Source organism: Panthera leo, chromosome D2 (genome assembly GCF_018350215.1).
Source record: "Panthera leo isolate Ple1 chromosome D2, P.leo_Ple1_pat1.1, whole genome shotgun sequence".
NCBI classification, from domain to species: Eukaryota; Metazoa; Chordata; class Mammalia; order Carnivora; family Felidae; genus Panthera; species Panthera leo.
This window is the reverse complement of record NC_056689.1, coordinates 11,309,451-11,325,772: the sequence shown is the minus strand read 5'-3', so window position 1 is coordinate 11,325,772 and position 16,322 is coordinate 11,309,451. Positions and strand designations below refer to the sequence as shown.

The window sequence follows — 16,322 nt, the reverse complement described above, 5'->3', positions numbered from 1 at the left end:
GGAGTGTTCATAATCATCTTAGAGTTATTAGTATTAGTACAATGTGCAGATCACATGAAAAAATCTTATTAGAATTTTGTTTTGAATTATTTTTATTTGAAGTATTCCTTTCTGTATAACAGCCATAAAGTTTACTCCAACCTAATATTCAAAAACATTTGTGTAACTATTAGTAATTTTCAACTAATTGTGTAACTATTACATCAAGCTAGTCTCCAAAAACATTTGTGTAACTATTTTGAAAGTTGAATAAGGAAAGGCATAGATGAAAGTTAAATTTATCAACAAAAGTTAGACCAAAGAGAAGAATAAGGAACCACAAAAGGAGATCCAGCAACCAAAAGAGGATTAGATTATTTTGCTGTTATTTTAAGGACTATACAGAACTTGAAGACCTCACATGTGCCTGAAGACCAGAATTAAGCATGGGAGGGAAAACTGAAAGTGCATGTTGAAGAAGGAAGCATTAAAAGAAATAGGGACTTATATATTTAGTTGGTGTCAGAGGATCGGCTGTTCCTTCATGGCACAGGGAGCTTACCCTCGTAGTCCTAGAGGAGTGAATACTTCCATGGTCCACGTTGGAAGTGGCCCTTGTGGAAACTGAATTATAGCTTCGATCAGTTCAAAAGAAGCCATCACTGGTATTAACATCCTCAGCAATATCCTTGTCAACATTATCAATACCATTTTCATGGTCAGAATCATTAAAATTTAGGTAAGTGTTTATTTTATCCCAGGAACTGGGCTGAAAACTTGACATGCATTAGCTCATGCTGTCTGATACTATGGTGCAGGGGAGATACTTTTGTTGTCTTTCTTTACAGATGAGAAACCCAAGGCTTATAATGTTTAATTAAGTTATCCTAAGGTCACAGAGGTAGTAAGTAGCAGAGATTGAACTCAAAACAGGATTTTCTGTTCTTCTAAATATATGCTGTTAACCATCAACGATGAAAAAATAGTCTGGAAAGAACATGAAGCCTAAGCTACTAATTTTAAGATCTCTGGTTTGGAGTTTGCCATTAAGCAATATAAAATGTTATAGCCAAAATAATGTTCTATTATTATGAATAATTCAGGGTATGTTTATCTTTATAACTTCCTACTTCAATTTTCAGTACAGCTTGAACTGCTGGAATGGAATATTTGACCATTAGTATTTTAAAGGATGTCAGAGGGCTGAATATTTCAAGGGACATGTTTACAGTAAGGCAAAGTTCTTTCAATATAAACTAGTATTTTTACAACATTTGCTTATCTTTTTTTTTTCTCTCTCTCTCCTTAGGAAAAATTGGATGTAGGGGTGAGAAAAGAAGTCGATGGCATGGGAACATCAGAAATAAAATATGGAGACTCAGTATGCTATATTCAACATATAAATACTGGCCTGTGGCTTACTTACCAGTCTGTGGATGTGAAATCAGTGAGAATGGGATCCATACAACGTAAGGTAAGATTACATAAAAACGCTATTTATAGCCATCGTTTTTTGTGACGATAAAACACCAACAGAAGGTAAGAGGTAGCTAACACTGTGGGCCACCTACAAAACACTATTTACATGCAAAAGGTCAAATCCCACCATAATAATCTCTTTGGTTTTTGTGGGGTGAACAATGCCAGATGTTACATAATGACTTTAAATATCAAGTGAAGAAATACACTCTTTTCTGGATTCTAGCATAGTCTACCTACTTCACTCTGTTCTCCCTGTTCCTGCCTGAGTTGTATTTCTAGAAAGCAGGAGAGCTCATACACTGTTACGGTTTAATCCTCTGCTGACAGTCTGTTTCTCATAAGACAAGTACTATACTTCTTGATAGTGATATGATACCCTTCCTGACCTGCCTCTTATCTCATCCGTGCCCCATTCACCTATTCATTGTCCAGTCTCTGGGGATCATCTTTGGTTTTCTCAGCCCACCAGTTGTACCACATTCCTTGTTTCTCAAAAAATCATGGCTTTGAAAAAAAAATGTCAATTCAGATCCTCTACCCATTTTTTGAATCAGATTATATTTTTGTTGTTGTTGCTATTGCTTTGGATGAGCTCTTTATGTATATAGGATATTAATCCCTTGTCAGTTATATGGTTTGCGAATACCTTCTTCCATCCAGAAGGTTGACTTTCATTTTGTACACATGAAATTGATATGCTATGTTTGTCAACTATACTTCAATAAAAAGCCAACAAACACACACAATGTGGGTTATACACAACTGTGCTTTTGCAAACACAGTTGACCCTTGAGCAACATGGGACTAGGGGCACCAACCCACAGTCAAAGTCTGTGTTTAACTTTTGACTCCCCCTAAAACTTTACTAGTAGCCTACTATTGATGGGAAGGTTCACCAATAACATAAATAATTAACACATTTTGTGTGTTTTATGTATTATATACTGTATTCTTACAATAAAATAAGCTAGAGAAAAGAAAATATTAAGAAAATCCCAAGAGACAATATATTTACAGTACTGTACTGTATTTATTGAAAAAAAGCCATGTGTAAGCAGACCTGCATAGCTCAAACCTATGTTGTTCAAGCATCAACTACGGTTGGAATGCCCTTTAAAACTTTTTTTCTCCACCCAATTTCTATCTGTCCTGCAGGGGTTAAGTTTAAAGATTTTAAAAGTTCTTCTTGAAAGTCTCAGTTTATCTCCTGTGCCTTCCTTTATGTTTTCATAGCATTTATGTATAACTTATTAAATTTTATATGTAGTCCTGTAGCTATTTCATTTACTAGGGTACCTCTCCCTTCCCCTCCTCTCCCTTCCTCTCTCCACCCCTCCCCTCTCCTCGCTCCTCCTCTCCCCTCCCCTGCCCTCTTCTCTCTCTGTCTTTCTCTCTGTCCTTCCTCTCACCCTCCAGCTCTCCATCCCACACTATTTGTGAGCTCCTTTAGTACTATAGTACTAAATTGTTCACGTGTCATAATTTTACACAGAACCAAATAACACCACAAATATTATTTCTACCGATGTGAGATGTTGGAAAGACTGTAGTGGGGCAGAAATCTTTATTTCCAATAGACTTACTAATCATAACATATCTACATTCCAGAATGGACTTTTTTAGGGTTATTGTGATCTCTTTGGAGTGACCAGTGAGGTTGGAGGCTGATTCTGCTTTGACTGAGTTGGGCCTAAGTCATCTCTCTCCTAACTTAGAGCTTTGGATGGAAAGCCAGGGACAACTCTCTTGTAGACCCATATGATCTTTGTGATGAGATCATCTCTTGTCTTTGAGGTCTTTGAGCGAGGCTCATAAATTTAAATGCATTTATTCATATGCAGTATTGTAAACCATTTATTTCCTGTGACTGAGCTTAGCTGTTTTTAACTTTTCATGATGGAAAAATCAAATATATGCCAAGGAAACAGAATAATACAATGAACCCTTGTGTCTCTGTCCCTCACCTTCATTCTTCTCAATGCTTTTGTATTCTTGTTTTATTTATACTCCTACCCCCCTTGCTATGTCCTGGTAAATTATTACCATTATTTTCAATTTTTAGAGGTAGACTTTAAATTTTTTTTAATGTTTATTTATTTTTGACAGAGAGAGAGAGAGAGAGAGAGAGAGAGAGAGAGACAGACCGAGCATGAGTGGGGGAGGGGCAGAGAGACAGGGAGACACAGAATCTGAAGCAGGACTCCGGGCTCTGAGCTGTCAGCACAGAGCCTGACGCGGGGCTCGAACTCACAGACCACGAGATCATGACCTGAGCCGAAGTCGGATTCTCAACCGACTGAACCACCCAGGCACCCCTAGACGTAGACTTTAAATACACTGAAATGCCAAAAGATTATGTGACCCACATACATGACAATATGGCAGAACAAAGTTCCATTTGTGCAGAAAGTTGTACAGCATTCCTTTCCAGGTTGTCCCCGCCCCTTCTCCCCCAGGGGCAATTGCTTTTTGTAATCTTTTCCCACCACAGGTTAGTTTTGCCCGATGGAGAAATTTGTGTAAAGGAAATCATGCAGCGTGCACTCTTTTGTACAAAGCGTCTTCCACTCAGCAAAATGTCTCTGTCTTTTATCCAAGTTGTTGCGTATTTGGAGCCAGCGAGTTGAAGCTGCTTTTTGAGGTCCACAGGAGACAGAGCCGGAGGTTAGAGTAAGTTCAGCTCACAGGCTAAGGGGGAGAGACAGACAGGAAAGGGCACGACAGAGGTATATATTCATGACTTACTATCTGTCTCCATTACTAGATTCTTTGGGACTGGAGCCATGTCTTTCATTTTTGTATTTGTCATATCTAGCACAGTGCCTGAACTCTGAAAGATGCTTGGGGGTTCTTGAATGAAACGTGTATTTTCAAGGGTGTGGAGTTAGAGTTCATGAGATCCCACGCGTGCACCTGTTGGCTTGGTCTCTGGCTACAGTAGCATTACAGAATTTTGAGCCCACAGAGCACTGTCTTAACGTTTGGAAAGTAAATGGCTAATGGGCAAATTGGGGCACGAGAGGTTGATTGGATTCCAAAGCAAACTTTTTTTTTTTTATAATGATCTTTGAGCTGACCCAATAACCACCAGATTTAGCAGATATTTTCTGTCTCTTTTCTCCTGAATGTTTTATTTCGAAATATTTCAAACAGAAAGAGAAGACTAATCCAACGAACATCCATATACCATCAAATTAGATTCAACCATTATTAATAATTTACAGTATTTACTTTCTTTTACTCCTTCCCTCCTTTCATCCTTCTCTCCCTCTTTTTCTCTGTATGTGTGTGTGTGTCTATATGTGTGTCTATAGACACATACATATGTGTATGCATATGTGTATATATACATATAGACACACACACACACACACACACACACACACATCAGTAATACCATTCTTGTACCTAATAAATAATGAGAATTCCATGATATCATCTAATATCCTGTTTGTATTCATATTTCTTCTCTTGTCCCAGAATGTCTTTTATATCTCATTTCCTATCAGGATCCAATCAATGTTCACGCATTTTTTTGTACTTCCTCTCTTGTTTTCATCACTGACTAAGAATCTAGGCCAGTTGTAGAATGTCCCGTGTTCTAAATGTCTCTGAATTATTTTTTCCCGTCGCCTTTGTCCCTTGTAATTGCCATAAAGTTGAAATTCGGTCTGGGGCTCTGCTGTCCAAGTCAACAGTTCTGTCCAAGTCAACCAGTCAATAGCCACATGTGGCTATTTGGTACTTGAATGTGGCCAGAGCTACAGGAACTGAATTTTTCGTTTCGATTTTAATTAATTTAAATTGAAAAGCTTATGCTTAATTAAGTTATTGGAGAATTTTTGTGCATGTTTGGAACAGCTTAGGTATGTGAATGTAGTCTTCCAACTGTAAATGTCATCAATTCTAAAACAAATCACGTATTTTCACTAACAGTTTGGTATCTAAATCAGGATACTCTAAGTATCCTGGATTTTGAAGGCAAAGAAGAATGTTAAATACTTCGTGAACAGGTTGGTTCTGTTTATTAAATAGTGACAAAATATTTTGGATACATTGGGGTAAATCAAATATATAATTAAAATTTTACTTTTTAAAAAAAACTCTTTTCATGTGGGTTCTTGAAAACTCAAAGTTACAGATTTTAGGAACGCTTTCTGCCCCCCCTCCCCCCCTCCCCCATGCTTCCTTCTAATTACTACTACTCTTAAGGATAAATACCACATTGCTTGTGATACTAGAGATGAGTTTTATGCAGGGCTTTTTATTTTAATTTATGATAGTGGTTTTCCTGGATTTGCTACACTGCATCTTATATTATTTATAGCACAACATTCCCCAGAAATTCAGAATATGATTGCACAAATCATCAGGAACGGAGTGAATGAAGCAAAATTCTTAACTCAGATATTACTTTCTAAGAGTTCTAGTCTAGTATCAGATTTTCCTTGTATCTTTTCTTAACAGTTGAATATGATATATGGTTGTGGGAAAAATATGGGTAGAAATGATAACATGTAGACACATTTTTGTAAAGACAGAAATAAGTTTCCATCAGGAAATCAGTAGAAACTTCAGGTATTATTTTGCCATTCTAAATACTTAAGTGGTAAATGCAAAAAAAAAAAAGTGTTTATATATATATGTATAAGTATTTATATAAGTATATATATATATATATATATATATATATATATATATATATATAATATTAAAAAAGTATATACCACTTAAATGAGTTATTATAAATCATGCAACTCAAGGGGCACCTGGGTGGCCCAGTCAGGTAAGCATCCACCTCTTGATTTTGGCTCAGGTCACGATGTGACAGTTTGTGAGTTCGAGTCCCGCCTCCGACTCTGTGGTGATAACACGGAGCCTGCTTGGGACTCTGTCTCCCTCTCTCTCTGTCTGCCCCTCCCCCACTTGCTCTCTCTCTCAAAATAAATAAAAATAAACTTCAAAAAAAAAACCACACCTTCCAGCATAGTTTTCATTATAAATCTGAATAGTTGCACGTAAAACCATGCCCGGCTCACTGTAAGTATGAACCGTTATTGTTACGGCTCACCTTTGAAGTGTGCATCTTCTTAGATGGAGATGTTTAGAACGGAGATGGTGGGAGTAACGGCAGGGTTCTTTTGCATTTGTCCAGGCTATTATGCATCATGAAGGTCACATGGATGACGGCTTAAATCTCTCTAGATCTCAGCATGAAGAATCACGGACCGCACGAGTCATCCGGAGCTCTGTCTTCCTTTTCAACAGGTTTATAAGGTACGTTTCCTTTTGTTGTGGTGGTTTGATGTTTTATCTCGACTTCTTTATTGGCTTTACAAATACACAAGTCTAAAATACACTACGGTGGTACGCCTACAATTTGGTGGGTTGGCAATACACATTAGAAAATGGGAGCTAGGTGGTTTTATGTCTTTATTTTAAATACACTTTTAAAAAGGGAATGTAATTTTATTGTTTTTTTTTAATTTGAGAGACGGCATGCCAGCAAGTGGGGGAGGGGAGGGGCAGAGAGAGAGAGAGAGAGAGAGGGAGAGAGAGAGAATCCCAAGCAGGTCCTGTACTGTCAGTGGCAGAGCCCGACACAGAGCTCGATCCCACAAGTCATGAGATCATGACCTGAGCCAAAATCAAGAGTCAGTGCTCAACCGACTGAGCCACCCAGGCGCCCGTGCAATGTGATTTTAGAAATTGTGTGTGTAACTTGTATTTGATAGCTACAGGTTAGGATTATGCTATAACATACCCTTGTTCTGGACCTGTTTATATTCCTTTCACACTGAGGGTAATGAAGCCTACATACTTTGTGAGTTTTGAACGGTATCAAAAAAATAAAATGATTCTTACAGTAACTAAGTTTCATACCTTCTAATGGAAACAGTTATATATCTTCAAACTAAATCAAGCTTTTGCTCAGAGTGCTTTCTGTAACATTATACCAACATACAGTCTGGCTTGTGATGGGTATCATACATCTCTTTAAACTTGCCAATTTGAGGGGCATCTGGGTTGTTCAGCTGGTTAAGTATCTGACTTTTGGTTTCGACTCAGGTCATGATCTCATGGTTTGTGGGTTTGAGCCCTACATCGGGCTCTACACTATGCCTGGGATTCTCTCTCTCCCTCTGCCCTTTCCCTGCTTGCTTGCTTGTGTTCTCTCTCAAAATAAACAAACATTTAAAAAAAGAAAATAGAGGCACCTGAGTGGCTCAGGCAGTTAAGCGTCCAACTTTGGCTCAGGTCATGATCTCACTGTTCATGAGTTTGATCCCTGCGTCAGGCTCTGTGCTGACAGCTCAGAGCCTGGAGCCCGCTTTGGATTCTGTGTCTCCCTCTCCTCTCTCTCTCAAAAATTCTGTGTCTCCCTCTCCTCTCTGTCTCTCTCTGTGCCTCTTTCTCTCTCTCTCTCTAAAAAATGAAAAACATTAAAAAAAATTTTTAAAAAGAAAATAATTTTTAAAAAATAAGTAAACTTGCCAATTTGATGGAAAAGTTTATGTATGTATGTACACATGTGTATGTATATACATATATGTGTATATTTACAATAATTTTTAAGTTGAATTTATTCAAGAATTGTGAAAATAGGTATATTTCATGTTTGTTGACTATGTATTTTTTTTAAAGGTTCAGGCCTCTTTTTTCTTAATTTTTAAAAATGTTTATTTAGTTTTGAGAGAGAGAGAGAGAGAGAGAGAGCATGAGTGGGGGAGGGTCAGAGAGAGAGGGAGACACAGATTCCGAAGCAGGCTCCAGGCTCTGAGCTGTCAGCACAAAGCCTGACATGGGGCTTGAATGCATGAACTGAGAGATCATGATCTGAGAAGTCAGAGGCTCAACCGACTGAGCTACCCAGGCCTCCCTGTTGACCATATTTCTTTATTTAATTTCTCTTTGTGATTTACCCATTAGTTGATTACTTAATTATTTTAATATTATTTAATTCATCACATTCATGTATTTTTTATATATGTGGGTTTTACTTACATGCTCATTAGTATTTGCTGCACCTTTAGACTTCCTGAATTTGTACAGTTCTTAAATATATCTCAGAAACTTTGGAATGTTTTACATAATTACAGAATATTATAAAGGGTACATTATTTTAAGTAAAATAATTTGATTCTTCTGTAATATTCATGAAAGCACTAAAATTCTTTAAAATCTCCAGGTCTTCATAATATTGGCACCTGTGTGTTTTCCAAAGTGAATTATTTTTAAGTATTCATTTTATTAATGTAGATTTATTTACTATTAAGAACCTAATTTTTAAAAATGCAAGGACAGACTTCTCTTTTTCACTGCTTACAGTGAAGGTCAAGGCCATTTAATATATCTTCATTTGTGTGTCTTACGCAGTTTATTTTCTGTGACCCTTCTGTTCCTTTTTTTCCAGGTCAGGATGGTGGTGGTGGTGATGGTAGAAGGCTGTGTGTGTGTGTGTGTGTGTGTGTGTGTGTGTGTGTGTGTTTGTATTTGTGTTGTGAGAGGGATTCTATTCTTCTGGACTGTACAAAATACATATGAAGCCTTCTTTTCCTTTAGGTATATTAATGAATGTATTCTTTTTTTATTAAAAAAAATGTAGCGTTTATTTTTGAGAGATAGAGACAAAGCATGAGGAAGGGAGAGGCAGAGAGAGAGGGAGACACAGAATCTGAAACCGGCTCCAGGCTCTGAGCTATCAGCACAGAGCCCAATGCGGGGCTCGAACCCACGAACGTGAGATCATGACCTGAGCCGAAGTTGGACGCTTAACTGACTAAGCCACCCAGAAGCCCCATGTTAATGATGTATTCTTAAAGGAAATTATATAAGGGAGGAATCTGTGGTAGTAATATTGTTTAATCTTCAAATTAACAAAATATACACGAATTTAAGGCTGTATGTTTTCTCTGGCATAGTATAATTCTACCACCTTTGGATTTCCCCAATTATTTTTTCCCTTCATTTTTTTGTTATTGATAAATTAAGATGGTAAATGTCTTTGTAGAGATAGAAGTTATAAACCTTAACATAATTAACAATTTTAGGGTCTTGGATTGTATTTGTCTGACAGGAGGCTTCTGGAAAGTAATTAAATGATTACATTTCTGATAGTGAATATATTCAACTTAATAACCTAAAAGCTGACATTTATTATTGCTCCTTTTTAGGTTTAAAAATGTAGGTCTTATATTTGAATCACCTTTGAATTTCATTTACTTCAGTATGATGAGAGTTGAGTTTCACTTTATTATCAATATATTTATGATTCAACTAAAGTTTAATAGGACAACAGGTTTAGAACAGGAATACTTCATTGCATATAAATTTTTATTTTAAAAGAGGAGAAATAATTTTCTTCTGACAAGTCATTTCTATTACTTTTTGGGCATAGAAAGACTTATCGAGATAATAAAACTAGGTAATAGATAAGGCTGAAGTCAGCTCTTCAAAGTTTATTTGTAATCCTTATATAATTGATGATACATTTTAAATTATATTTTTGAGAATTGTAAACTTAAAAAAAAGCTAATTCTCTTACGAGGCTCTTATTGTTTTTAAAATGTGAAGTCTAAAATACATAGCTAGCTAGAAACATTTCCTTGTAATAACATATTGCCATTTGATTTGGCTTATGCAGAGAGCAGGAAAGGAAGTATAATCTTGTATGCATTAAATTTTGTCTTGACTAATATGAATATTACTATACCAACTATAGTACAGGCATTCTTACATTCTTTTATGGTGTCTGTTGTGTCTTTTTAAAAATAAACTTATTTTGGGGGCGCCTGGATGGCTTAGTCGGTTAAGCGTCTGACTTCAGCTCAGGTCACGATCTCGCGGTCCGTGAGTTCGAGCCCCGCATCGGGCTCTGTGCTGATGGCTCAGAGCCTGGAGCCTGTTTCCGATTCTGTGTCTCCCTCTCTCTCTGCCCCTCCCCGTTCATGCTCTCTCTCTCTCTCTCTCTCTCTCTCTCTCTCTCTGTCCCAAAAATAAATAAACGTTAAAAATTTTTTTAAAATAAACTTATTTTGGAAAGATGTGGTTTACAAATAGTCTATTTTAAAGTTCTTTCCAGATACATTCAGAACTAGGAATTTTAAAAGTCTGAATGTCAGGAAGCTTAACAAATTAACCCATTTTTTTGCCAGTAATATGTTTTTCTTCAAAGCTTAGAAAATGCAACGTTTCTTAGTCTGATTTTAAATACTTTTTTTTTCAGATAAAAGCATTTTAATTTCTTGTTTTCTGATCAATAAGAAAATTTTTTAAGTTAAAAATCATTGGAATATATTTTTGAACAGGCAGGAATTTACAAAATGACAGTGAGGGTCAGTGATGTAGCAGGTAACAATTCCCTCTCTAAAAACAAAAAGTAGAACATAGAGCCTGATGCGGGGCTCGAACTCAAACTGTGAGATCATGACCTGAGCCGAAGTCGGACACTTAACCCTATTTTTTAGGGCGCCCCTATATTTTATTTTTTAAACATATATTTATTTAGTTTCTGGGAGAGCACAAGCAGGGGAAGGGCAGATAGAGGGGGACAGAGGATCCAAAGTGGGCTCTGTGCTGACAGCAGAGAGCCCAATGTGGGACTCGAACTCAGGAACCCTGAGATCATGACCTGAGCTGAAGTCAGACACTCAACCAACTGAGCCACCCAGGCACCCCCCCCCCCCAATACTGGTGTATTTAATATAGCATCATATATAGTTGGCGAAGTTTAGAATTTTTTATTGGAATATATTAATTATTGCTGTTTGAGGAAAACTAGGACCTTTCTTATGGGTTCCTTTTACAGGGGTGTGGGGGGAGAGGGTAAAGCTTTAACTCATCCGTGGTCTGAAAAACAGTAAGATTGCAGATCGCTGATGTCGAGAAATGTTTGCTGTGTATTTTAGGGGCCTTGATGCGCTCAGCAAAAAAGTGAAGGCTTCCACCGTAGACCTCCCTATAGAATCTGTGAGTCTGAGTCTGCAGGACCTGATTGGTTACTTCCATCCCCCCGACGAGCACTTAGAGCATGAAGACAAACAGAACAGATTACGGGCTCTAAAGAACCGTCAGAATCTCTTCCAGGAAGAGGTGAGTTTCCACCAACATTCATTTCCTTTATGCTGCTGTCTTCGGAAAACCGCTGCTCTGGGGGGAGAGTCTCTGACAAGGTTTGCGTTTTGAGTTGGATGAGCAGGTAAACAGTGGCATAAGGGAACCGGGCCTTGGAGGAACCCTGCGATCATTTTTGTGTCTCTGTCAGCGAGTGCTAATTTGAAACAGTGAAACTCTTCACTCCCCTGGCAAAGGCATTTTATTTTACTGTCGGCTCAGCCTTCTGCACTGATCATTCACTGCACTGCAGTTTGCTTCCTGTTTGTTACAGACACACAGTATCTCAAAGTGTCCGAATGAACACAGGCTTTGAAAAGCTGGAGGGTTTTTAGACTCGTCAGCAGGTTCTCGAGGCTCTTGGGAGGTGCCTGGTCCCCAGGGAGCCTGGTGTTGAGAGAGAGAAACTGCCCAGGGGAGGTCAGGTCGCCTGTGGAGAGACAGAGCTCCAGCCTCTCTGCTTGGACAGAGCAGATGCACTTCTTACTTTTACATGGACTGAGTTTTCGCGTGTGATTTTATTTCACGCACCTTCCAGTAAAAAAGGAGTTCACGTGCCATATTTTATAGACAGAATTACAGAAGGACCAAGTGATACGTCTAATGCTCCTTTAAAAAGAGTGTTGGAATTACTGCCATAGAGAAGAATTTCGGTGGGAGGATGTCAGAGGTGAGCTGGCAAATGCCACCGGCTCAGTCCATGCTCCCCTTCCTCTGAGTGCCCCCTGTGTGTGGAATAATGAATGTTTCAGAGTAAAAGTGTCTAAGAAAGAAAGGTTAGAGGATATTGACGAGTACCCACAATCCCTACCTCTACCTTCTTCTAGTTTGAAAACGGTTTCCTAATTTTCCATCAACAGCCTTTGAAATTAACATTAATTTTTGAGGACTTTTTAGTGTATATTCCAAAAAAAAAAAAAAGGTGGGTCTAGGGACTGTAGTGGTATGAAAGCACGGAGACCTGTGGACGTGAGCCAGTGACAACATGGACGAGTTTGATGGGACATTTTCTTTTTTTCTTTTTAAGTTTTGAAAGTTTTTATTTATTTATTTTTGAGAGAGAGAGGCAGAGAGAGCAGGGAAGGGGCAGAGAGAGAGGGACAGAGAGAGAATCCCAAGCAGGCTCCACACTCTCAGCGCAGAGCCCGATGCGAGGCGCGAACTCGCAAACCGTGAGATCGTGACCTGAGCCGAGACCAAGAGCCGGATACTTAACCAACTGAGCCACCCAGGTGCCCCTGTTGAGACCTTTTCATCCTGCATCTGCCAAAATATTAGACCATGCTGAAATACTGGGCTATGAAAATTCGAAGGATTGATTTTGGATTTTTTTTCAATTTCTTGCACAAGACAATCCGGACGGGAACCGACAAATGTACTTAGGGCCGTGGTCCCTCTTACAACTCTGTGTGAAATAGGTTCCCTTGATTAGTCAACTCTTCGTTTTGTGTGTTTTGCCTCATTTTGGCAACCTTGATCTAGAAATAATAATACAAGCTTAATCTCAAATTTAAATAGCATCTTTTTTTTTAAGTTTATTTATTTATTTTGAGAGAGACAGAGATGGCACAAGTGACAGAGGGGCAGAGAGAGAGGGAGACAGAATCCCAAGCAGGGCTTTGCTTGGAGCACAGAGCCCAATGTGGAGCTCGAACCCAGAAAACCATGAGATCATGACCTGAGCCAAAACCAAGAGTCAGACGCTCAACCTGCTGAGCCCTCCAGGAGCCCCAGGTTTAGATAGCATCTTGCACAGTGGTATAACGCATTTTTGATTGGCTTCAAAGCTATCTTTTCATGAGCTTGTCTTTATTCATTTATTAGATCTTTAGCTTAATATTAAAAATGATGACAGTGCCTACCCTAAGAACTAGGATTCATTCATGCTGTTACAGGGGAGGAAAAGAAATATTTTTCCTCCACTCATCTCAGGTTTGTTGGTCGAGGCCCTGCAGATCAGAGTGACAAAAGATAGCTATATAAGAGAAAACACGTGGAGGTTTATTAACTGGTGAACCCTGCATATCCATGGAGCACTCTGTGATGAGCAACTCAAAGGAGTGGTTAGAACTTGGGCTTGTACAGCATCCTAACAAAAGGACAGTAAGTTTGTAGAAAACGAAGAGACAAAGGAAAGGAATTTTGAGCCTCTGGGGCAGCAAGTTGTGGGAAGGTAAATACAGACGGAAACTAATGGAAGGTGAGGGTGAGTTAGTAAAGTTTCTTAGGTAGATTCCTCTGTGAAGCCTCTGGGCTGATAAGCGTTGGGCATTGTTTCTTGTGATTAAACATCTCCCGCCCTTCCTGGTGGAGAAGAAAAAGAGAATGTTTTCTTAGTTGCCTTCAGCTCAAAATAATCCTTATGCTAGGGGCGCCTGAGTGGCTCAGTCGGTTAGGTGACGTACTCTTGATTTTGGCTCAGGTTCGTGAGTTCAAGCCCCACATCGGGCTCTGTGCCAGTGTAGTCTGGTTGGGATTCTGTCTCCCTCTTTCTGTCCCCCTCCCCCACTTGGTCTCTATCTCTCTCTCAACAGAAATAAAAGTAAACTTAAAAAATAATCCTTGGGGTGCCTGGGTGGCTCAGTTGGTTAAGTGTCCAACTTGGGCTCAGATCATGGTCTCGCAGTTACTGAGTTCGAGTCCCACGTTGAGCTCTGTGCGGACAGCTCAGAGCCTGGAGCTTCGGATTCTGGGTCTCCCTTTCTCTCTGCCCATCCTCCTCCTGTGCTCGCTTGCTCTCTCGTTCTCTCTCAAAAATAAATAAACGTTAAAAAGTTAAAAAAAATAATCCTTATGTCAACGTGGAATATTTTTTAGTGAACCTTTGTTTAGTCATGGTAGAATACAGTTGTGATCAATTCCTTAATCTAGCAGTAAACCTTGCCCGTGCAAATATGAAGCACATATTTTGATTTTGTTCTTCTGCTTCTATCTGAGAACAGCCCACAGGATTTAGAAGCCACTTGCATTACTTCAAGAACATTTTATTTCCCATGCAAATGTGTTTCTTCCTGTCATGTAAATACATGGCCTCAATTTTCTTTATGATTAACAGGCTTACTTCAAGCCAGGCATTTTTTTTTTTTTTTAATTAATCAACTGAGCATCATTTCTCGTCTGTGAGCAGCATCGCTGTTTCTCAGGGTAATTCTTGTTAACTTTCCAGGGCATGATCAACCTCGTGCTCGAGTGCATCGACAGGCTGCATGTCTATAGCAGTGCGGCGCATTTCGCGGACGTGGCGGGGAGAGAAGGAGGCGAGGCTTGGAAGTCGATTCTGAATTCTCTCTATGAGTTGCTAGGTAAGACGTCTGATGGTTTTCGAGGCAGCCAACGCACGCCCGTGTAGAACGATCCCATAAGTTTTATGACCTGCTTCTTAATCGAGGCTCAATGTGTTTCCTGTTGTTACACTAAATCCTAGTGATGTTTGGTATTTACATCCATCCCTGAATGTGTACCGTGCCCGGAGCAGTAGATTTGTCTTCAGCGTGTGGAAGGGAGACATCAAGGGTGTAATTTGGGGGGGGGAGGGGCCCCTGAATGCATATGCAGGAGATATTTCCTTTGTGATTCTGAAGTTAGTCCCCCAAGACTCCTCTTTCTCCCTCACCAGAGTCTCGTCAGGGACCTTCATCTTCCTTCCGTCCTTTTGAGATTTGTGTTTGCAACTTACATTTTTTTTAATTGTTTTTTTAGCATTTATTTATTTTTGAGAGAGAGAGAGAGAGAGAGAGAGAGAGAGATTGATTGCGAGCCGGGGAGAGGGAGACACAGAATCCAAAGCAGGCTCTAGGCTCCGAGCTATCAGCACAGAGCCTGATGCGGGGCTCGAACTCATGAACCATGAGGTCATGTCCTGAGCCGAAGTCAGATGCTTAATTGACTGAGCCACCCAGGCTCTCCATGCGTTTGCAGCTTCTAAGTGTGCTTGACGTATGTTAAGCAACACTTGTGGTTTAGGAGCATTCCTGTCGACTGTATGCAAACATACGTCCTTATTGGTTTTGGTCTGGGCTATTCCAATAGCTTCTCCATGTCTGTTGTCATGAACTATGAACTTGGAAGCTACTGAGCTGGCCTCAAAGTAGGATAAAGAGGGATAGTTTGTTTCTCAAAGCAATGGACGAAGCCAAGATATCAGCATCTGGGGGGCCAGTTCCCCAAACCCCACTTCTCACAGGATAATATGAAGGGGACATTTGACATGCAGTGCATTCAGTTACCGGTAAGGGATTGTGACTCCCAGTCAGTCATGTTGGAAATACGCTTGCCTGCCCTTTGCTTTGGGTGGAGACACCATCTCTCTCTTCCAAGGCTGCTTGCTACAAACATCCGTGAAAAGATGGCCCAAAATAAAGGTTTCAGTGGCTCATTCGCGAGACACGCAAGAGCAGAAGACCTGTGAAGAATTGCCTCTCTCTCCACTCACCCTCACCCCCCACAATCCCACAGTCATCTGGTGAACTGTAGCTACGTGTCTCTTCCGCTGAGAAAATTCTCAGCTTCTCCCATCGTTCCAGAAGGCCAAGTTTAACTTGCTTTGCCTGGGACTTGAGGCCCCGGTGAACCCTTTTAGGCTTGCCCTTGACTCTGTCCTTCCCCTTTCTCTGGCCATACCTACTTTCTCAGTATCCTGGCCACATCCACGCTTCAGGGACATTTTCCTACTCCCACCTTTCCCCAAATTCCTGTATATTCTTTGAGGCCCAGTTCGCGCGTGACTTTTTTGAAGTTAATCTTGACAT

General features: G+C 39.6%; 1 protein-coding gene across 1 annotated transcript in view; it reads left to right on the top strand.

Annotated features, from left to right (window-relative positions):
* Positions 1-16,322, top strand: part of RYR2 (ryanodine receptor 2) — a 765,551-nt gene that overhangs the window by 375,918 nt on the left and 373,311 nt on the right. Inside the window, exons 13-16 of the mRNA XM_042907783.1 lie at positions 1,289-1,453; positions 6,617-6,738; positions 11,370-11,553; positions 14,741-14,876. Coding sequence (XP_042763717.1) covers positions 1,289-1,453; positions 6,617-6,738; positions 11,370-11,553; positions 14,741-14,876 — 607 coding nt within the window. The remainder of the gene's footprint in view (positions 1-1,288; positions 1,454-6,616; positions 6,739-11,369; positions 11,554-14,740; positions 14,877-16,322) is intronic.